General features: G+C 36.2%; 1 protein-coding gene across 8 annotated transcripts in view; it reads right to left on the bottom strand.

The window, feature by feature from the left end:
- The window catches only part of AGFG2 (ArfGAP with FG repeats 2), a 50,631-nt gene extending 26,267 nt beyond the window's left edge, over positions 1-24,364 (bottom strand). For 5 of the 8 annotated variants that reach the window (XR_004233733.1, XM_031965305.1, XM_031965306.1 and 2 more), the window contains exons 1-3: positions 24,026-24,364; positions 6,839-6,932; positions 1,217-1,332 (exon numbers count right to left, since the gene is read on the bottom strand). Coding sequence is in view for 7 of the 8 variants with exons in the window: in XM_031965305.1 (XP_031821165.1) it covers positions 1,217-1,332; positions 6,839-6,932; positions 24,026-24,240 (425 nt within the window). In the remaining variant the exon portion in view is untranslated. Of the gene's footprint in view, positions 1-1,216; positions 1,333-6,838; positions 6,933-23,200; positions 23,997-24,025 lie in introns of those variants that run through there. The other 3 variants (XM_031965309.1, XM_031965308.1, XM_031965311.1) reach the window with 2 other exon arrangements.
- Between the last annotated feature and the right edge of the window lie 354 nt (positions 24,365-24,718).

Raw genomic sequence — 24,718 nt, 5'->3', positions numbered from 1 at the left:
AACATGTCTCAAAACTAAGTTAATATGTAATCTGTCAGGATCCTTAGGAAGAGATTAGTGGCCTCCCTTTTTATTTGAGCTCGACACTGCTGACCTAGAATATTTCTGACAGTGGTCATGCAACTACTACAAAAATGATTTGAGTGACAAGGAAGCTACATAAGGACAAAAATGATAATAAGCACCCTCCTTCATTCTAATGCCTGGGTTTGTCACCTGGGTTCTCAGCAAGCTCCTACTCTAAAATGAATCATCTGAATTCTGAGAGAAATACTACCATATTCGCCAACATGGAAATTGCCCAACTTTTTCTTATATGGACTTATCTCCCCTTCTAATTCTTAAGGCTTCTTTCCCACATATCATGTCAGTCACATCATCATTCCTAAGCACCCAATTCTGCATCTCCATTTGTCACTCCAGCTCTTATCTTTCCTATCTCTAATTATCCTCTCTTGCCTCTGTGTATATACTTTGTTCTCCCCTTCTCAAAATGTTTATCGGCTACATTCATAATTAAAGGAAAGGCTAACTTCAATGAGAGGTTAGTAAAAATCAAGATGTAATTTTCCCCTCATTCAAGTTCACAGAAACCATGAAATCAGTGTTTGGTTAGACACTGTTCAGAAGGTCAAGTCCCTTGGAACATCTAAAATACTACCCCTATTCAAATTAATCTGCATTCTCCCACTTATCTTCCAACTAGGAATCAAAACTGAAAAGAAAAAAAAAAAAAAAAACTTGAAGAGAACAGAAGTTCTATTACAATATGAAAAAATTTTCTTCTTTGAGAAATTAATAGTAATATCCCCTAATGATTTATAAGGGATAAAGTAAATACTGTTAAATTTAATATCATTAAAAAAGTATTAACATAATGAAGTTCCAGATGTCACTTGGCAAAATACTTGCCTCTAATTTCTCTCTCCCTACAAAAGATAGCAATTTGATATGAATAAATACACATTGCTGCCTACATGCTCCCACAATTCTAACTAATCCATTTCCTCCATTAAACTTGAGAACACCAACAGTATGTGATAAATGACTAAGGACAAGAAATACTATTGTACTGATTCTGTAGAATTATGACAGGACTTAGCTGTGGTTGACTATTTAACCTAAGCTTCCAGAGGAGCCCCAAATTCATTTCTGGAAAGAGAGGAAGTATACCACACATATCTAGGTAACTGTTTCCTCCCTCCTCCATGATTACCATCGCTTCTTCTCATATTTCTCCTGAAGAAACTCCTTCACCTTTTGAGGGTCCCTGGAGTCTGGCACTAAGGAGGTTTGTGAATCAAAAAGACCCAGCCAGATCTTCCTGCAAACCTGTGGTATAATAACGAGACAGGTAATATAGGTGAAGAAAACAGCTTAGAACTAAAAAACATATACCTCAACCAGAAGCAAGCTGAAAAATTTTCAGTGTGAGCATTTATACCTTGGAAATTAGGAGATGCAGGACTTGATTTATTGTTTTGCTGACTGTCTAGATTTAAGAAAGTATGGAGAAGATATTAATACACAGATTAAACTCAAAACTATCATGAAGGTGTCCCTCTTTACCTTCCCCCACCAGAACTATTGAACATTTATCAGCATAATGAAGCCTCTAATGGTGAGAGGCCCATGTCCTCGTGATCCAAAATTCCTCTTATTTACTCTTACTAACTAGCATTCCACAAGCCTTTTAGCTTACTTGAGGAAGGAGGAGGAATTTACTTGCAAAAGAAGGTGAATTCAACAAATATTTATTAAGAGTATATATAGGACACTGCCCTAGACACAGCAGGAGACACAAAGTCTATAACAAAAACATTTCAGCTTTGCTTCAATCTCTTTGGAATTATGCAGTAGCATAATCTAGAAGAACCTTAAATCTAGAAAAAGATATAGGAGATATAGGAGAATTTATGAGTCAATACTTATTTGGAAAATTCCTTAGGGGTGGGTTTTTAATACAGTTTAGTCATACCTTTACCCAATTTCCAAGTAATAGAGTTCTGACTTAATCACAGGGTTGGGTACTTGTGAGTGATGATCAGATTTTGATCAGGACCTGACTGTCCAAAAAAAAAAAAAAAGCCCAGAAATTTCATGTCACACAATAACAAATTAGCAATACCTATTACCTTCAGTTTGGAGCATCTGGATTAGCTAAAGTTCCCTTTATAAAGGCAACTATTACAGCTATCTCTAAAGAGGCCATCTAATCCAATCACCTTTAATAGGTGAGCAAATTGAGGCCAAGAGAAGTTTAGTTATTTAGATGTTAAGATATTAAAAAAACAATTTCAATCAAGCCAATTATTCTCAAGATGAACCTTTTAAATTCTACAATTACAAAAGAGAAGTTAAAATTTAAATGTAGATAACTCTGCCCAAAGAATAAGTTTCACAAAGAGGATTTTATACCTTACACCAAAAGGGAATAAAATGTTATCAATTAAGACAATTTATAGATAGCAGAAGGGCCAAGAAAAGAGCATTTTCAAAGAAAAGGAACCTCAAACAAAGGATAGCTGTCTTAACTTCCTGAAACTATTTCACATTCTTGTTATCAGCAAGGTCTTTCAGAGATAGGACAAAGAATCTCTTAAGCTTAAAAATAACATTTTGAATTCCTACTGTTCAATTGAGAATTGGAGCTTTTTATATCTTTATCAGTAACAGAAACAATTGACAAACCTGGTCCTTGTACTTTAAACCTGATATGTACTTCCACTGTATCATATGCGGCCTCCTTGGAATAATATTGATTCTCAAGAGTTCAGGTTTATGCATGATGAAATCATTTTATTTATTTTTTTATTATGAACTTCACAAACATCAAATATAAACACTAAAATTTCACATATAAAAAATAGGAAAATCTGTACATGATGCGGTGTCTATTATTTACAATTTGTTTTCTTTGAAAGTATATATTAAATTTAACCCAGCAATCTCAGCACTATCCTGCTTGTCTCAGTCCTCTTCTGAACTTTCTTCTGCTCTCTTCTATATATGTTTTAAAATATTTCTTTCTTTTTTTTGCTGAGGCAATTGAGGTTAAGTGACTTGCCCAGGGTCACACAGCTAGGAAGTGTTAAGTATTTGAGACCGGATTTGAACTCGGGTCCTCCTGACGTCAGGGCTGGTGCTCTATCCACTGCGCCACCTAGCTGCCTCTATTTCCCCCTTTTCTTATTTCTTCTGGCAATGAATTAACTTAAATAATTTGAATTTGTACTGATGTAAATTGTGTCCCCTCCCACCTTTGGTGGGGTGCCTTGAAACTGTGTTCCCTTTAATCTGTGGGGGAAGAGTGATTCGGGGTCTCAAACCCTCCTTTAGAAGGGGCACACCATTCTGTCCATAAGGGAAACTCCCAAGATAAGTAATTTCATTCAATTTTGAACTGAATTGAAAATCAGTCTCTGCAGATTCATCTGCAGATTAGGCCTCTTGCAAACCCATCTTTGCAATAGCCCTGACAGGACCTTCCCCACTAAGAAAACTGTCTTCTTAGCAAAAATAAGGATTTTTTTATCCTGCCAGGATTCTTTGCTTACTTAGCAAGCTGTCTTCTTAGTTAATCCCTAATTTAGGGATTAGTTAAATCCCCTTTTGCTACACAAATTTCAGGTTTGCGAATTTTTTCTGAGGGATCTGAAGGGATTTCTGAGGGACTAGAGGGGATCTCTTACCCTCAATTCTCCCACCTTATCAGTACTGCTCATAAAAGTAGAAGTCACACATTGTTAAGATTTTTGCCCAATATTTAAAAACAGCCTTCCTTCTATGCTTAATCTACAGAAAACACAATTTAAGTTTCTCTACAAGGGGACTGATTTATCTACTTTCTCATGTCTGTACCTGGGACACAAACAATATACCCTAAGTAAAATAAAAAAGGGGTGAAGCATGGCCCTGCTTCAAAATCCCTGAGGAAAACACTTAAGTATCAAAACTTATTGCAAATCTGGGCAAAACCAAGATATCAGAGTGGTAGGAAGCAATGTGATGAATTCTCATTCACAAATTCCTCCAATAGATCTAAAAAATACAGAATGAATCTTGATGAAGAAATTCAGAAAAAGTCAAAGACCTTTGTCCAGCATAGCTAAGCAAAGGGAGGCAAATAAGGTCTTTGGACATTGGGAATGGATCTGTCTAGGAACATGCAGCATGGAACAAAACAAGAGGAAGTACTTGACCCTGCAAACCCCACTAGGTAAAAATGAAGACAAATGTGAAATGGCAGCTTTGTTGCCTACCTAGGTCAAAGATATAGGGCAGATCAAGAAGGGAAACTTCATATAAAGGTAATGTTCTCAGGAAGGGAGGCCCTAGGCACAGCATATGGAAAAAAAGAGGAAGTTCAGAAGTCAGAAGTCAGCAGCAGCAATGTAGCTCAGAACCCAGAATCAGAACAGGTCTCTCTATTTTATCCTTTTTTTTTTTTTTTTTAAGCTTTTTATTTTCGAAATATATGCACAGATAGTTTTCAAACATTCACTCTTGCAAAATCTTGTGATCCAAATTTTTTTCTCCCTCCCTTCTTCCCACCCCTTCCTTAGATGGGAAGTAATTCAATATATGTTAAACATGTGCAATTCTTCTATACATATTTCCACAATTATCATGCTGTACACGAAACTGAATTTCCATTTCAGACTACTTCTTAAAAAAAAAAAAAAAACCCACAAAATTTGCATGTTACTTTCAAGACTTCCCTGCTTGTCTATGCTTTCTTTAGAATTTCTTCTGTGTATTTAAAAAAAAAATAATTAAATGGTCCTTAATTTTTTTTTTTTTTTTTTTTTTGGATATCATTATTGCTAAGTCCTTCTGGAATTTCCCTCTTACCTTTTCTCTTACTCTTAAATATACTGAAAGAAAGGTAACCTCTATGAAGTATATCTTGAAACCAGAGGGCCAAACAGAAATTTAAAAAATCCACTAGTTACCTCCTGAAAGAAGCCCCCCAACAAAAACTCTCAGAAATATAATAGCCAAAATCCAAAGCTTCCAGGTCAAAGAAAAAACAGTATAAGCAACCAGAAAGAGAATTCAAGTACCAAAGATCATACACATTTTCTTAGGCATCACTATAAAAAATGTAGGAAAAAACCAGGAAAACATTTCATTACATATACTCTCATCCTGATCCAAAGAGAGAATTTAAATAGACATGGTCTAGGAATGGTTCTATTCTGTATTACTGATCTGAAGGAAAGAGTGGAAAGAGAAGAGAAATACCTTGGGGACTGGGGAAGATTAAATAAAATTATCTCACAAAATCAGGGTATACAAGTAAATATCTATATACATGAGAGGACTGAGGAGAAAGGGAGCAGCTGACACTGAAACCAAACTTTTAACTGAACTCTTCCAAAAAAAAAAAAAAAAATCTCCATCCCCACTCCTACTCCCACCTCCACAGAGTTGAGTCCAGAATTACCATTCACTCAACAGGAAAACAGAAGGAAAAGGGAGTGTAAATGAGAGGAGGGTATTAGAAGCAGGGAAGATTAAGAGTGCTGAACACATAAGTAGGCATTTAATAAATGATTAAGTAGATATACAAAAATATTAAGCTCTTTTGGAGATTTCAAAAAATAAGGGAGGCCTAGAAAATGAGGAATAAATGAACAAATCCTATATACTATATAAATGTGACAGAACAGTATTGTGCTGAACACACAGATGAATCTGATGTAATACATGAAACTACACAAACTAGGAAAAGATGAGGATTAAGAAGGAAGAAGATTAAAGAGGAAATTATCACAAACTTTTAGATGCTAAAAGATTATAAGAAAAAAAACATAGAAACTAAAAAGATACATTTTAAATTGCCTCTTAGACAATTGGGGCATCCAAAACAAATTATGGTATTAGATATTATTATGTATTAGAAAATTGCTTGGAATTTTCTTGACAAAGATTTTGTAATGATTTGCTGTTTTCTTCTTCAGATAAAGAAAATGGAGCAAAAAGGATCAAGTGTCTTGCTAAGGTCACATAAGATTTAATAGTCTCTGAGACCAGATCTGAATTCATGCAATTTGAGTCTCCTTGACTCCAGAACCTACATTATAGTCACTCTGCCTCTACCTGCCTATTTAGAATGCACTATAAAAAATTACAAAAAATGATAGAGAATATTGATTAAGCACGCATTGATACACTGAGTGAAGTATACTGAACCAGGAGAATTTATAAATGATAATATTTTAAAGAAAAAATTTTTGAAAGACACAAGAATTCTGATCAAATCTCTGGAGGATCTATCATGAAGCATCTTTACCCATCTCCCAAGAAGTGATGGACAAGAGATTCAGAAACAGATTTTGCACATGGCCACTATGTGGATTTGTTTTGCTGAACTATGCTTATTTGTTACATAATTTTTTTCATCTTTCTTTCAGTTAATTTAAGGGGTAAGAGGAAAAAAGGTAAGAAGGAATTCCAGAAGGAATAGCACTACTGATACCAAAAAAAATAAGGGCCATTTATTTTTTAAAATATACAGAAAAGAAGAAATTCTAAAGGAAACTGATAAGCAAGGTAGTGTGAAAGCAGGTAACACGCAAATTTTGTTGTAGTCTAAAACAGAGTTTAATTTCATATAAAATCATCCTTTTATATTGAACTATGTATATGTAAATATTCCTTTGTGTATGTTTAAATTCAAAAGAAAAAAAATTATGTCCTTCCCCCCAAAATAGACAAGAAAATTTTAACCAAAAGAAAAAATATATATACTAACTTCAGAAACACAAAAATCCTTTGTAGCAAGCTTCAGGTCTCTAAGGCCTTCTAATATATTTTATCTGTGTCATCTCACCTCATTTCCACGAGACTGGAGGAATATCACTTCAGGCTCAGTAAAGGTTGTCATGGAGATGGACTTGACTCGATGAGGAGGATTCAGACCTCTCCTGTATGAGGAAAGGCAAGATAAGATATGTGGTTAGCACTGCCAGGCTATTTAAAGGCAGAGAGAAAACAATGAAAACATTATGGAAGGAAGAGAAGAAAGATTTTGAAGCCTGCTAGAGAGGTTTAGAAAACAATAGCCAAGAACATCTAAGGATCTGTCACTCTGAAGAGGAAACAACCTGCTTATCTTTTTTTTCCCTGCAGACTAACAGATCAACATCACTAGTGTTCTACCTATGAACTATAAAACACTCCTTGGGGCAGGACAACCAATTTCCATTTTCCTCAGTTTGTCTTTTCTCTGCCTAGCCTTCCCCCATCTCCACTTTCGAGGTCCTCACAGCAGATAGGAGTCTTTCTCCAGCTTTCTTCATTATCAGATCTTACACTAGGGAACCTATTCTAATTCAGAAAGATCTAAAAGCCTTTATATGTCTGTAGAATATGCTATATACTAGAACCATGCTTTTAGTGGAGATGCTTATATAACTGCTGTGGGCTGTTTACTCCCTGTGAGTTCAACTATGGTCAAAGGAACCCTGTAGAGACCACATGGCCAATGGGACAATATTTTCTTTTAAGTCACAAAACCAGTTCTCCTATGGGGAAGTGCTCTAACAGGAAAGACACAATAGCTCTCCTTTTATTAGTCCTACTAGTCCTGTTATTCTAATAACAAAATTATCCCTTGGGGCAGAGAATGGAGTACTAATTTATTTTCCTAAAGAATTTTTTTCCTACTTTACTCCTAAAATATTTTAAACCATAGAGGTACCAGAGACAAAGAAATAAGTTAGAGGAACCATTTCAGATGATGTATATATATATTAAAAAAAGTTTCCCAATTCCCCAAAATCTTGGCCAAAAGTTTATTAAAGAGCAGAATAGAATGCATGTGTCTCCCCTTTCTTACATATGAAATCTACATATTGTCAAGACTGTGTGGATGTGATAGAAAGCTAGAAACATGCTTTTTTTTTTTAATAACTTTTTATTTATAAGATATATGCATGAGTAATTTTTCAGCATTAACCCTTGCAAAACCTTCTGTTCCAACTTTTCCCCTCCTTTACCCCATCTCTCCCCTAGATGGCAGGTAGACCCATACATGTTAAATATCTTAAAGTATATGTTAAATACAATATATGTTTACATACTCATACAGTTATTTTGCTGCACAAGAAAAATCGGACTAAGACACAAGGTAAAAATAACCTGAGAAGGAAATCAAAAATGCAAGCGGACAAAAACAGAGGGAGTAGAAATGCTATGTTGCTGTTCACACTCATTTCCCATAGTTCTTTCGCTGGGTGTAGCTGGTTCTCTTCATTATTGAACAAATGGAACTGATTTGGTTCATCTAATTGTTGAAGAGAGCCATGTCCATCAGAATTGATCATCATAAAGAATGGGTGCTTAAGTATATAATAATGACCTCCTGGTCCTGCTGACTTCACTCAGCATCAGTTCATCAGCACCAGGCCTTTCTGAAATCGTTCTACTGGTCATTTCTTACAGAACAATAATATTCCATAACATTCATATACGACAACTTATTCAGCCATTCTCCAGTTGATGGGCATCCATTCAATTTCTAGCCACTACAAAAAGGGCTGCCACAAAGATTTTTGCACAAACAGGTCCCTTTCCCTTCTTTAAGATCTCTTTGGGATATAAGCCCAGTAGTAACCTTGCTGGATCAAAGGGTATATACAGTTTCATAACTTTTTAAGCATAGTTCCAAATTGTTCTCCAAAATGGATTCGTTCACAATTCCACCAACAATGCATCAGTGTCCCAGTTTTCCCACATCCCCTCCAACATTCAGCAGTATCTTTTCCTATCATTCTAGCCAATTTGACAGGTGTGTAGCGGTATCTCAGAGTTGTCTTAATTTGAATTTCTCTGTATAATAATGATTTGGAGCATCTTTTCATATGGCTGGAAATAGTTTCTATTTCTTCATCCAGAAATTGTCTGTTCATATCCTTTGACCATTTATCAATTGGAAAATGGCTTAATTTCTTAGAGTCAATTCTCTATATATTTTGGAAATGAGGCCTTTATCAGAACCTTTGATTGTAAAAGTTTTCCCAGTTTATTGCTTCCCTTCTAATCTTGTCTGCATTAGTTTTGTTTGTACAAAAGTTTTTTAATTTGATATAATCAAATTTTTCTATTTTGTGATCAATAATGATCTCTAGTTCTTCTTTGGTCATAAATTCCTTCCTCCTCCACAGGTCTGAGAGGTGAACTATCCTATGTTCTTCTAATTTATTTATAATCTCATTCTTTATAACCTAGATTGTAAACCCATTTTGACCTTATCTTGGTGTACAGTCTTGAGTGTGGATCAATGCCTAGTTTCTTCCATACTAATTTCCAATTTTTGCAGCAGTTTTTGCCGAACAGTGAATTCTTATCCCAAAAGCTAGGGTCTTTGGGTTTGTCAAACACTAGATTGCTATAGTTATTGACTATTTTGTTCTATGAACTTAACCTATTCCACTGATCAACTAGTTATTTCTTAGCCAATACCAAATAGTTTTGGTGACTGCTGCTTTGTAATATAGTTTTAGATCTGGTACAGCTAGGCCACTTTCATTTAATTTTTTTTTTCATCAGTTCCCTTGAAAGTCTTGACCTTTTGTTCTTCCAGATGAATTTTTTATTTTTTCCAGGTCATTAAAATAGTTTTTTGGGAGTCTGACTGGTATAGCAATAAATAGGTTAGATAGTAGTGTCATATTATATTCACTCGACCTATCCAAAAGCATCTTAATATTTTTTCATTTCGTTAGATCTGACTTTATTTTTTGTGGAAAGTGTTTTGTAGTTTTGCTCATATAGTTCCTGACTTTCCCTCGGCAGATAGATTCCCAAATGTTTTATACTATCAGCAGTTACTTTAAATGGAATTTCTCTTTTTATCTCTAACTGTTGGATTTTGTTACTGATATATAAGAATGCTGATGATTTACATGGGTTTATTTTATATCCTGCAACTTTGCTAAAGGTGTGGATTGTTTCTAATAGTTTTTTAGTAGAATCTCTGGGGTTCTTTAAGTAAACCATCATATCATCTGCAAAAAGTGATAATTTGGTTTCCTCATTACCTACTCTTAATTCCTTTAATCTCTTTCTCAACTCTTACTCCCGAAGCTTGTGTTTCTAATACAATATTTAATAATAATGGTGATAGTGGGCAACCTTGTTTCACTCCTGATCTTGTTGGGAATGGTTCCAGTTTATGCCCATTACATATGATGCCTACTGACAGTTTTAAATAGATGCTACTATTTTAAGGAAAAGCCCATTTATTCCTATACTTTCAAGTGCTTTTAAAAGGAATGGATACTATGCTCAAAAAGTTATCAAACTGTGCATACCCTTTGATCCAGCAGTGTTATTACTGGGCTTATATCCCAGAGATACTAAAGAAGGGAAAGGGACCTATATGTGCACGAATGTTTGTGGCAGCCCTCTTTGTAGTGGCTAGAAACTGGAAACTGAGTGGATGCCCATCAGTTGGAGAATGGCTGAATAAATTGTGGTATATGAATATTATGGAATATTATTGTTCTGTAAGAAATGACCAACAGGATGATTTCAGAAAGGCCTGGAGAGACTTACACGAACTGATGCTGAGTGAAATGAGCAGGACCAGGAGATCATTATATACTTCAACAACAATACTATATGATGACCAGTTCTGATGGACCTGGCCATCCTCAGCAATGAGATCAACCAAATCATTTCTAATGGAGCAGTAATGAACTGAACCAGCTACGCCCAGAAAAAGAACTCTGGGAGATGACTAAAAACCATTACATTGAATTCCCAATCCCTATATTTATACCCACCTGCATTTTTGATTTCCTTCACAAGCTAATTGTACAATATTTCAGGGTCTGATTCTTTTTGTACAGCAAAATAACGGTTTGGTCATGTATACTTATTGTGTATCTAATTTTATATTTTAATCTATTTAACATCTACTGGTCATCCTGCCATCTGGGAGAGGGGGTAAGAGGTAAAAAATTGGAACAAGAGGTTTGGCAATTGTTAATGCTGTAAAGTTACCCATACATATAACCTGTAAATAAAAGGCTATTAAATAAATTTAAAAAAAAAAGAAAGAAAAAAAAAGGAATGGAGATTGGATTTTATCAAATGCTTTTTCTGCATCTATTGAGATGATCATATAGTTCTTGTTAATTTGGTTATTGATATAGTCAATTATGCTAATGGTCTTCCTAATATTGAATCAGCCCTGCATTCCTGGTATAAATCCTACTTAGTCATGTTGTATTATCCTGGGGATGATTTGTTGTAATCTTTTTGCTAATATTTTATTTAAGATTGTTGCATCAATATTCATTAGGAAGACTGATCTATAATTTTCTTTCTCAGTTTTCAACCTAGGTTTAGGTATCAGTACCATCTCTGTGTCATAAAAGTAATTTGGTAGGACTCCTTCATTCCCCATTTTTTCAAATATTTTATATAACACTGGAGTTAATTGTTCTTTAAATGTTTGATAGAATTCACAGGTAAATCCGTCTGGTCCTAGGGATTTTTTCTTAGGGAGTTGATTAATAGCTTATTCTATTTCTTTTTCTGAAATGGGACTATTTAAACAATTTACTTCCTCCTTTGTTAATCTGAGTAGCCTATATTTTTTAAGGTAGTCATCCATTTCACTTAGATTATCAAATTTATTGGCATAAAGTTGGGCAAAGTAACTCCTAATTATTGCTCTAATTTCCTCTTCATTGGTGGAAAGTAGAACCATGGTTTTAATGGAGATGCTTATATAACTTCGGTGTACTGTTTACTCCCTGGGAGTTCAACTACAGTCAAAGGAGCCCCGTGGAGATCATATGGCTGTTAGGATAGTATTTTTTTGAGACCAAAAAACCAGTTCTGGAAAAGGTTTAGTGATTACGATCAATATAATGATCTATGACAACTGTAAAGGATTCTGATGAAAAACACTATCAACTTCCAGAGAACTGATAAACTTTATTTTTCTTGACACACCTTTTCTTCTCCCCTTCCCCTCCCCCCCTCCCCCGCCTCCCTATAACATGGGTAATATGGAAATGTTTTGCATGACTTCACATTTATAAGAGATATTGCTTATCTTCTCAATGATGGGGAAGGGGTTAGGGGTAGGGTGAGAATTTAGAATGGAAAATAATTTTTTAAAAATGATATAAAATGGGGAAAAAATGACTGTATTGATGTATTGGTTAATTAGTTGAAAAGCATTTCCCTTTCCTATGTTTTATTCTTTGTTATAAGGGATAGCTCCCTAAGTGAGGGAAGGAGAACATATTGGGGAATAAAAGTGATATAATAGCAAAATATGTAATAAAAAAAGAAAGAAGGAAATACTTAACTAAAATCAATACATTACAAAGATTCAAACAATTTAATGTTATGTTTCTAGCAAGGTAACAGGAAGAAGAAAAAATGCACATTTTATATACTTGTAAAGCAAGTAATATGAAATGGAGAGTCAGTTTAATATGAAATTCTCTTGTATTTTTCTGAATCTAAGGGAATCCTTGGAAACTTTACAGTTTCATAAATAGAAACTAATTTCCAAAAGGCAGGAGGAAGATAGGGACATATAAACAGAGGGAAAAAAGGTGTCATTGCCAAGTTTAGAATAACAGCATTGTTTATGAAAGTAAGTAAAGGCTGTAGGGGTAGAACAGATAATACAGAACAGAGTGAAAAAATAACTGCTTTCTTTACTGAGATTCTGCCCTATTAGACAGATGCTGATTAAGAATAGATCTGACAATGATATAAATTGTGTCCCCTTTAACCTTTTGAGGGGGAAGGCCAATTCAGGGTCTTAAGCTCTACCCAGAGTAAAGCACACCTTTCCCAAACTAAACCCTTTCCAAGTTAAGTGAATCCTGAATCTTTGCAGAATTCCTAACAGGATTATACCCAGTGCTGAAGATATTTTCTTCTTAGTGTAACCCACCTTTGCTATATTCCTTGCCCACTAAGAAGTCTGTTTTTCTAGGATTCTAAGTCACAAACCTCCAGCCTGTATTCAACTGGAGTTTGTGAATTCCTTCGCAATGCCTGCCACAAGCCAAGGGGATCCCATTGCTGTTAGGGGATCTCTATCTCTCTATTCTTGCACCTCATCAGATCCATGGTTGTTGGTTAAGGGTTGTAGCAGTTCAGTTGTATAGAAATACCCAGAAATGTGTAACAAGACTTCCAAGAGAAAGATCTTTAAACATCTCCAAGAAAAGGAGTGGTCAGCAGAGAAAATTACTTACCCAAGAGTATATAAGGAATAGAGAAACTAGTATTCTTTACTTTAACAATATTTGTTCTGCCCCAGATATGCTGAATGTCCCTAGATCAGGAATGCTCTAGTTTCCATCTTCTCAGGACATTTTAGCTATTCCTATAAAATGCCACAGGTTTTTCTCCCTTGCTTTATCTTTTCACCAGGTCTTGGCCCCTCAAGAGTAGAAAGAATACTAGACTTAGGGCCCAGGATGAATCTGGGTTCAAATCCTGCCTCTGACACTTGAAAGAACAAACAAAACTGGTAAAAATCTACTTCACTAACTTAGCTGTGAATCTTAAAGCTGACATATACCACTTATTGTTATTCTTGTCATGATTTTTCCTTGTGACCAAATTAAAGTTCAACAAAAATACTCCACAACTCAGCAGAAATGATTTCTCAACCTTATGGTTTAAGCTACTTTTATGACTTTATCCTTTCCCCCCAAAATTCTTCCCTTTTACCTTTCATTTAGCAGCTGATCGTTTATTGTACATGAAACTTTGTGTGTAGGTGAAAGATATCACAAGCATATTAAAACTGAGGCTGAGTTTATAATGAGCCTTCATAAACCAAGTTCAACCAATTAGCATAGCACCATTATAGGCAGCGATAGCCTATATAGAATATGATTCTAATTTGCCATGTAGGGGTGGGAGGAGGAAAAGGGGTAGAAGGAGGGAGGGAGGAAGAGAAAATGAGAAGGCATTTATTTTGGGTTTTCTAGTTTCTTAGAATTAATAAACACATCACAAAAGGAGTTCTGATAGGGACAATTCATGACTGTTAAAAGAATTGGCAGAGTAAGTAAATGTATTTTCTTGCTTAAGGGAAAATCCAACAAAAAATATTAAAAGAATCATGAACCCATAGGCCAGCATACTGAGGTTTTGGAGTGGGGTATTGGGAGGGAGTGACAGTGAAGGAAAAGATGACAAAGTAAATACAGTCCCAAGTACGTTAGTTTAAATGAGTTTGATCAAACAAGATATTCCTAGGGCACTTTGGCAAAGATTAATTTGTCTTTGGTGTCCATTAAACAGGTTCATACTGTCAGGGAATGCAGAGAAAATGATACAGATACACTATTCAGCTCTAAAAATAAGGTCAAGTTAGAAAAATCTGAATCTCAAGATGGCTTAGTTAGACAAACTTGTTCTCCACCTCTAGGAATTGCCACAGGTCATTTCTCAAATGCACTTTCATTTTTTCCTTGTTAAATCTTTTCTTCCCCCCCCAGCTTAGGGTCAGGAGCTCCCTTTCCTCCCTTCTTTGGCAGATCAAATATTGTGAAAGTGAAGAATATCAGCTTCTCTTCCTTATTGGGGAAGCAATTTTCTCTGTTGACTGATCCCTTTCCTGGGTATGTTTAAAGATCTTTCTCTTGAAAGTTTTGAGTTACACATTTCTGGGTATACCTCCCTTCTCCCCTCTCTCCCCAGTATACCTCTCCCTCCAGGACTGAACTTCTTGACAATCCTCTCTAAGTATTCATTTCCTCCTCACATTTTCCTTGTATATTTTGCACAGATCTCTCCTTTGTCCTTCTCGTACTCTATATTATATTATATTATTTACAGTTTTATCCACCCAAGTAAACTAATCTTCAGGAGGACAGGGACTTTTGTTATTTTTCATCTTTGCAATTCCAGACACTTACTTGTTCATAGGAGGCACTAGATAAATGTTTATCGAATTAAATTGGTTGGGTAGATAACAGATTCAGGGAAAAGAGCTCCCCAGAACTAAAGAGCACATGACCCAATTTTCAGAAAAAGTGAAAAGAATCTGTGAACCAGAGGTCACTCAACTTGACTTCAATTTCTGCCAAAATTCTAAAGTAAACAGTGAATACCAAGCAAAGGATTACAAAGATTCAATATAGGCTTCATCAAGAACAACTCAGGCAAAACTAACAATTTCCTTTGTTAAGAGTTAAGTGTCAACTGACTAGTATATTAGAAACTAGATTTTAGCAAAACGAAGCATATTATACTATTTTTGAGGAAAAGATTAGATGACAATAAAATCAAAACTTGGAAGGAGTTGAATCCTTCAAGAGTTAGTAAGAGCGGGCATTTATTGTCTTAAAAGAGTTGTCTAGAACACTTCACAGATTAAATGACTTGTCCAGGATCATATCAGCATTATCAGAAGTTGGGACTTGAACCCAGGTTTTCCTGGCTCCAAAGCCAACACTATCCTCCCTGTGCTAAAGTGACTGAAAACTAAATTGAATAGAGATCTGTATAATTCTAAGCTAAGCCTCAAAGAGAGATGAGAAAATAACTTCTCTTTCACAAAGGTGGAGAGGTAAGGAGCATTGAATCTAATGACAGATTTCTGCATCGTATTCCTCTCTTAACAAAATTCTTTGTTATTATATACAGCTTCAGAAAAGATGAGGCCTATGGTGGGGAGGGGGAGAACTAGGATATATATAAAAGCAAACATCAACAGCAAACAAATAAAAATAACCAAAATCTATTTTGAAAGGCAAATTCAATGGAAATAATTGTAAATTCTTAAATTTAGGTTAAAACAGCCAGCCTCACAAATATAGAATGGGGGGAAAGCATTTTGCCTGAAAAAGATACGAGTTCTAATGGACTTCAAGCTTAATATGAGTCAGTGTGTGATATGGCATTCAAAAAGCTAAATTGCTATTATATTCCATTAAGGAAGCCACAGCTTTTATGAATGAGGATAATAGTGTCAAAAGACTTTGTTTTGGTCAACCACTTCTAGAGGACTGTATTCCAGTTCTTATCAATGTAGACATTGATAAGTGGAATTGTGCTCAAAGGAAGGCAATTACAATAATATATGCTCTTGAGTCTGTTATAGAAGACACCGCAAATATTTAATCTAGAGAAGAGCTTGGGGGGTGGGAAAAAAAAGGAAATGATAACCATATTCAAGTATCAAGATTGGAAGAGAGTTGAGACTTGTTCTATATAATCCCAGAGATCAGAATTGGGAACCAGGTGGGAGTTGCAAAGTGTTTCCACATTTAGGCTTGATGTCAGAGAAAACTTCCTGACAACTAGAGCTGTCCCAAAGTATTTGCTAGAGGAGATGGAATGTACCTCTTTGGAGGTCTTCAATCAAAAGCTGGAACTGATCAGTTGTCTCTCAAGTGCCATTGCTCTTCTTGATTCCCCCACTTGCTATTGCTTTCCCACTAAAAATATATACTTACATGTCTACAAGTTTTGTTTTGTTTTTTTCCGATAGAATCTAAGTTCCTGGAGAGCAAATATAGTTCCATTTTTGTCTTTGTATCTGCCACACCCAATACAGTGCATAACATATATGTTTTATGTGTTAGACTGGATGGCCAAAAAGATCCTTTTCAAATCTAAATTCTATGATTCTGTCATCCAAAAGGGTGGATGTCAATCCATGATTTCACACTAAGCAAAATCAGTTTAATCTGTTAATTCTTTAACAAAAAGTAGAGATCATCTGAGGGAAATTGTTAAGTGTTAGAATCAGAGGATCTGGGGTCAAATCCTGCCTCTTAATGACTAGGGGACAAGTCAATTAACCTCATTTTGGGAGGGAAGGGGGCTGAACAAGGTGGTTTCTGAAATTCCTTTTAGCTCTATTATCTATGATCTATGGGTCCTTGATGTCTCAGTTATCACAACTCAAATTATTTTTTTCTGACAAGGAGCTATAGAGGAATAGAGACAACCAGGATCAACAAAACCCTCATACCACTATAAGAACCTTAGTTTTTATTTAATCTACCACCCGCAGCAATGAATTCCTTATTACCAAGGCAGTTCATCTCATAGTTAGAGAGCCCTAATTACTAGGTGAATCTTCCTTATAGCACCAAAACTTGTATAACTCTAACTTCCAATCACTAATTTTGGTTTTGTATTGAAAAATCAATCAACATTGAAAACTTTCTCATATTTAACAACTCTGAAGTCTTGTTAAAATCCTTTCTAAATATGATGTTCCATCACTTGAGCACTGGGACAAATTAATCAAAGATGACAGTAATTGTCAGAAATCAAGATCAGCCTAAATGGCAACAGTTGATACTCAGCACTGGACTGAAGCCAAGAATATCTGAATTCAAATGCCATCTCTAACACTTGTGTTAATTGTATGACCCTGGGCAAGTCACTTAACCTCTCTTCAACTATAAAATAGTGATAAAAATAGCACCTACCGCTCAGGGTTAGTTTGATCCAAATTAGATATCTATAAATTCTCAGCATAGTGCCTGGCATCTTGTAGATGCTTAATACTGGTTTCAGCTCAACTACATTCTACCTACCTTAGATACTTAGATAAAATACTAAATTGCACTTGAAGCATCCAGCAGACGGCATACTATATTTGATGGTCTCTTATTTAGTCTATTATATAAATACATTTGCACCAGTTCTAAAAGGCTATGAAAGGTGCCCTTCAGATTTACACAATCCTTTTCTTTCAGTTGAACCAGATTTGTAGCATTAATACCCTTTGTCCTTGGACACTTGTAGCCAAAGAAACACACCCTGATTGCTTCTGGGAAAAAAGGAGACTCACTTTAGAATCAATCTCAGACTTGGAAAGGAATATGTTGACAGGACTGCAGCTAAACTAGGCCAGCACTTATGTTTTTGGCTTTCTGTATAACATGTACCTTTAATGTTATACTTTTTAACATTGTACTTTTTACTTTTTAAAAAACTTCCAGGCTTGCACATGATTTTTTCTGGCCTCCTGTGCTTTTAAACTGTTACAATGGCTTTTCTTTCCTTTTTTGCCACCTTCTCCCTAACCTTCCAGCCCTACATTCCCAATTTGGACAAAAAAGAAAAAAGAAACCAAACTTTTGTAACCAACATGCAGAGTCTGATTCTGCATCTTGGTTTTATCCATCATGACTCTCTTAAATGGTATAGCAACATGTTGCTTCCAAATAATTCTATAGGAATAATCCAGTTTCTACCCTGGTTCTGATTCAATGCTACTTATTCTTTTGAAAAAAAAATTTTTTTAAGCTAATTTAGTCTTTTCTTTCTTTTTCTAGCTTCAGAGGCAAGAGTAGAGGTGATATGCATCCCCTTTTCTAAAACTTGTCTATAAACTCAAAATCCTATACCTTTTTTCTGTAGTCATGTCTTTTCGAATCAAATTCTTATTGATCTTTGTCTTATTACATCATCATAATATCCCCATGTAGCCTTCCTGACTCCCAGAGATCCATCCCATATGACAAATAGTACTTTTAAAGACCAAAAAAAGGGGAGGGAGAGGGAAAAAGAGGGGAAGATAACTGATCAATACACTGAAAGACTTATGTAATGTTCATTTGTAGAGCTTCAATTTCTGCAAAACCCTTTGCAGGGTTACTTCTAATTGCTTTTAAAAAACGAATTTATACTGACTAATCTAACAAAAAAACAAAAATCACACAGAAAATTAGGATAATGTGCTATGAGAGGAATGGGACCAAATGGAACCACAAAGTTCCCTTCAAACATGCTCAGATGCATGGAAAATACTGAATTATTAATTGTTTATACCTTTCCTGCAATAAAACCACAGTACTTTAGCCTTATGTTGGGCAGATTTGATGTTAGAGATGAGATTTGAATCAAAGTCTTTATCCAATATTACATTTCTAAGAATTAGTAAATTATAAGGGTAGGGAGGGTACCATTGCCCTGAAGCAGACAAAAGCACATTTTTCCTTTGCTCCATTCACAAGTCCTTAGATTAGCAGAATTAAGGAAATCGAGGAGTTGAAGAAAACCCAAAGCTATCCTTCTCAGGAAAGGTTACCATAAGTCCATCCTCCCACTACAGGAGATGCAACCAGAACAAGAGAAAAAAAGGAAGTCAGCCCACTGGATTATGTTTTAACTCCACTTTTCTATTATTCTGTTAAGATAACTCACTAACCCATTACCACCCAAATACCTTACATTTACAAACATGGAGCACTCCTTGCCTCACTCCAAGCCTCAGGGGCAGATTCAATCTACAATGGCACAGCAAGAAAAATAACTTTTCCAAAATATTAGGGGTACAAAAATGGAATCTACATCTAGAACACAGAAATTAGGTTTGCAGAGTGGGGCTAGAGAGAAAAAGAATTAAAAAGGAGGTCAGACTCAAGACTGACAACTGTGTCAACATTCTTATAAATTTAGAAAGTCAACCCCATTTGCCTTTCTTTCTGGCTACTACACTAAAAAAAGCACAGTGGACAGGTTGCTGGATCTGGAGTCAGTCAGACCTGAATTCAAATTTGACAGAGATACTTATTAGTTATGTGACACCTAGCAATTTACTTAACTTCTATTTGCCTCAAGTTTCCTCAACCGTAAAATGGAGGTGATGGTAACTACCTCCAACTATTTTTGTTATTGTGAGGATTTAAAAAAAAAAAAAAGATCTTTAGAAGATCTTTTTAGTGTTAAGCATAGTGCTTCTCTCCTCCTCCCCCTCTACTTTACATTGCAATCTCAACCTTATGAAAACCACAATAGAAGGGGGGGAAGGGGTGACATTTCCCACCAGGAAAACAAAACAGGTATTCAAAGGAAATTTTCAAAAATCCAGATATACTTTTACAACTCCCTCCTCAAAGCTCTAGGGAAATTGTTTTGGGATCCATCAATCAGAAAGTAAACTTTACCATGTTTGCAATCCAACCACACCTTTCAGGTTTTTTTTTTTTAACGACTAGGCAATATGTATTCTTGAAAAGGACCAACAAATTTTTAAAATTCAGGCACAATGGCTTTTTAAAGTAAAACCAAACATCCCTTCCCTGAACAGTGTTGTACTTAGTGACTCAGTCAAATATCTTTAAATGTTTTTATTATTCTTGGACATCCTCCCAATCCCTTCTTCCCTCCCGCCCTGCTCATTTTCCATTTTTAATACCTACCTTCCCTGAATAAGAACCTAGTTCCAAAAGTTGACAAAAGTCAAAAAATATGTAAGCTGATTTTAATTGACATGAATGCTGTCACTCAGAGTCCTCTCAGTAAATATGAATAGGCACAACTCTCAATCAACATCTGTTCAGCAAGTCACCTTTCTCCCAACCATATACAACTAAAACTTGGTACACTTCCTTTAAAAAGCTGTCAATTATTTCTATTCTAGGGTAAAATTTAGCTCCACAGCCTCTTCCTCAGTTTTTCCCCCATTTCAGATTTATCCTTACCCCAGTCTCAAGGTCACTCCAGTTCACCTTTACCTTGATCCAGGTTGTTTCCTTTGTGAAGCAAGAGTGTGACTTTATTCTTAGTATCTGTGGTCAATTGATTCTTTCTGGAAACAATCATTAAGTTTCTTTTCCAACAATTAAACCCCCCCCCCCCAAAAAAAAAAATCTATCATTTTTAGACATAGATTTAAAATAGTTTCCTCTATCTTCTTTAAAACCAAAACCAGATGCAAAAATTCCACTGTTTCCTTGAAACTAAGCTCCTAGAAGCAAGGTTTAGTGTTGTATAGGCAGTTATAATTGTTGTCAATATTAAACAAGTCAGGTCCCACCACATTCTGCACAACACCATTCCCATTTATCCAACTGGAAGCATGATGAAAACAAGTCCTAAAGGAGGCTAACAGTGGCCATCAGTAGAGACAAAATTTGATTCTTCATGTGAAAAGTGAACTTCTTACAAAAGTAATTTTTTAAAAAGAGTATCCCAAATTATCTCTCCTCCTCTACCTCATTTGAGGACTATTCATTCAAGGCAAACACTTAATTCTTATCCATAAGTGTTAAATTGTTTATTTTTATGGCATCTGATGTGGTCACAGAGCAGGATCTAGAAATACTATTTTTATAGGATTTATCAGAACAAAAACCCTGATAGTAATGCCAAAGCCAGTTCTTATTTACCATAACTTTTTTGTAAAGGGAAATTACAGTTCAACTATGGCAACAAGTCAACTTACAGCTTTCCTTATGCTTTCTTTAGAGGACCCCTTGCACAACTAACCAATCAATTTTGTCATTCCTTCCCTTTTTGTCCTATCCCAAGTCCTACAGCCACAATTTCCTGTCTTCCTACTTTTGTTCTCTAATCAATCTCTAAACTTCATTTTCAGTCAATCAATTATTGTTTATTAAGCACCTACTAAGTGTCGAACTAAATTTTGGGAATCAAAGTTTTAAGGCATAAACTGTCCTGGCTCTCAAGAAATTCACATTCCAGTGGGGGAGACAACTTTGTATAAACAAGCTATATACACGAGATAAAGTGGAAGCAGTCTCAGAGGGAAAACACTAGGATTCAGGAAGACTGGGAAAGGGTTTTTGCCTTTTTCATAAGAGGCACAATATAAAAATGTTTATTCTCTCTCCTTCCCTACATTATACTGCCATCTCAACCTCAACCTTTCCAACCACAGTTGGAAAAAAAATTTTCCATGGATCATGAACTGAGTTCAAGGGAGAAGTTAGAAAGAGATGAGGAAGGAGATAGTTGCAGACATGTAAAAATGTATTAAATCAGAAGAAGGGAGTGTTTTGTATAAGGAATAAGTCAGTGTTCCTGATTGATAGAGTACAGATTCAGTACTCTATCCTGTTCCTATCCCTACTGACAAAACACCCATAGTTCTATAATATTGTATGAATCACAACAGACTGCTTAATTAGGGGTGAAAGATTTAGTTCATTCTCACAATATACCTATTCAGTATGTAAGAGGGCAAGTTTGATAAAAAGGAAATAATATTCCAAGGGGGAAAAAAATCTACTCTTGGAAAACCTGTTTTGTAAATCTGATTTCCTATAAACAAAAAAAAATTTTTTTTCAAAGAATAAACAGTGATTCAATAGTGGAACAGTTGATAAAGGTCTCATCTCATTTCTCCCCAGCATGGAAACGTGGGAAGAATTAAGAATGTCCTCTTCAGTTTCTTGAGGACAAGAAAAAGAAAAATAAAGCCTTATATTTTAAAAAATAAAACATAATAGGTAATAATCATAGTAAATCACTGTCCAGCTCATGCAAACTTAAGACTTGAAATTAAAATCCAGCAACCTAACTTAAGTCATGTTTTTGTCTTAACTCTCAAGAAAAGCACTTCAATATATCCAAGCTTACAGAACTATCACTGTGGATTCAAATTAGACAGGCTATGTCCTTAAAGAACAAGTATCACCTAAGCACTTTAATATAAACTCATCAAAAGTTGGGATGGACCTGTTTGTTGGTTCAATGTCTACTGATGACATGAGAGGTAGAAATTAGTTTGGGTTAGCGTACCTAAACTTCCACATCTTTTACTTTCCCTTCAGAGAATTAAAGGGGAATTTAAATTACTTCAGATTGGATGGGTAGGTTTAGGAAAATTCCCTTAATAGTACTTTCTGTTTTACATTATTCCTGCCCATTTAGGTGTTAACTTATATGAACAAACATATCTAAAACAGGTTTCTAAACCTGTGTCCAGGGAAGAACATAACCCAGAAAAAGGAAAGCTAGTGTTTTTATACAGTAAGGAAGAGAACCTTCCCTTAGAATTGGAAGATTCCTTTTGCTCCTTGCTGAATATTCTATTTGTCAACGAGCATTTCATTGTTTTCTGACTTTTCTTCCTTTCTAATCTTGGATTCCACACTTTCAGAACAACCCCTTCCCTCAGTTCTACCTCATGTCCCTGTGTTTCATTTTATTACAGGGCTCCTTCTACTACATTTCCCTTCTTCCCTTTTTATCCCATTTCTCTTTTCTCTAAGAGGATAGTTTTTCCCTCCACTACTCAAGGAAAACGATCATTACCCTATTTAAAAAAAAAAAAATATATATATATATATATATATATATATATATATATATATGTGTATTGGTATATTTTGTTTACATATGTATACGTACGTTCTCTCTTCCCCCTCCTACAGAGCATTCCCTTAATAGAAAAAAGGGGGAAAACAGTTTGTTAAAAACTAACCAACTTTTTTTTTCAGTCTGACAGTTTTATGCAGTGCTCCAAACCCATAGTCCCTCACTTCAGCAAAGAAGGCATGGAGGTGCTTTCTTATCTCTTCGTTGAGGCCAAGCTTGTTTATTATTTCACAGCTTTCAATTCCTATGTTTTGTTTTTGTTGCTCTTTTCACTTACAGTCGTAGACATTGTACGTTTTGCTGGTTTTGTTTTCTTCACTTTGCATCAGTTCATTTAATCTTCCCATGCTTCTCTCAATTCATGTAAGTCTTCCCATGCTTCTTTATCATATTTTTTACAGCTGTACTCTTTCATTATTATGACAACTATTTTAGCTATTCCCAATAGATAGGCAGCTATTCCGGATCCAGGTCTTTGCTATTACGCATAATAAAAAGCATTGCTATAAGCATTTTTAAATAGTCAGGGTCTTTCTTTTTACTCTTTGAACTCCTTGGGGTCAAAATAATTAAAGTTTATGTAGTCATTTAATACGCTTAAGGGCGTAATTTCTGATCAAAGGGTATAGGCAATTTAGTCACTTTCTTAGCATAATTCCCAATTGCTTTCCAGAATGATCGGACCAATTCACAATTCCGGCAACTTTCATTAATAGTTCACAATTGTTCCAAAATCGAGTATTCGACAACCCAATCCTGATAGTCTCCCACCCCTTGAAATGGGACTCCTTGCCTTCTCTTATTCACCCCAAAGCTCCTCATCTCCGCCCCTAGAATCCCCCACGACGGTCTCTTCTTCCTCCAAAAGCCCCCTCCCTCCCGGATCTCCCAGCAGACAGGCCTGCAGCCCCTCCGAAACTGAAAGACTCACAGGAGACCAGAGCAGGAGGTGCAGACAAAGCTGCCCACGGTGATATCCACGTAAGTGACCCCACGTTGGGCACACTCGAAACAGTGGCGGTTTCCGGCCTGGCTGCTGCCACCCAACTCCCGCACCCGGCGACACCACACTTCCGAAGCTGCCTCCGCTTCCGCTTTCCCGTCGCCGCCGCCGCCAGGGCCCGAGCCCTTCTTCGCAGCCATCATCGTCGCTTTCCCCCACCCCTTGCCCCTCTTCGGCTGGCTCTCCTCAGACACCAGCACCGCCAGCTTCTCACCTACCGGGCACTCTCCTCACCCACGATCCCGCAACTAAAGCTAGCTCGCGCAGGCGTCGCCGCACCTCAAACGCCTTCCCCTCCCCCTCCCCAGGCTCTGATTGGACGGCCTCTCTACTCCGCCTTTCTCACTGGTCCGATTATAAGGAAGCCGCGGGATATGGCAGCTCATCTAGCTTCGCCCGGGCCCCGCCCCCAACTTCATGACCTTCGTGCTTTCCGATTGGTCTGAGGGAGAAAACGAATCGTGTCACTTTTTCTTGGCCTTGCCCCTTCTCCGGGTAATCCGGTCCTGGAGCTCTCATTGGTGGCTCGTTCCTTCTCCTCATTTCTCTTCTGCCTTGGGGGAACTCGGGCTAGGTAGTTTCTACAAATCTGGGCGGGCATTGTCAGCGCGCGCCACCGGC

Source organism: Sarcophilus harrisii, chromosome 4 (assembly GCF_902635505.1).
Source record: "Sarcophilus harrisii chromosome 4, mSarHar1.11, whole genome shotgun sequence".
Lineage (NCBI taxonomy): Eukaryota > Metazoa > Chordata > Mammalia > Dasyuromorphia > Dasyuridae > Sarcophilus > Sarcophilus harrisii.
Note: the sequence above shows the minus strand (reverse complement) of the source record. Positions and strands in the feature narration are given on the sequence as shown.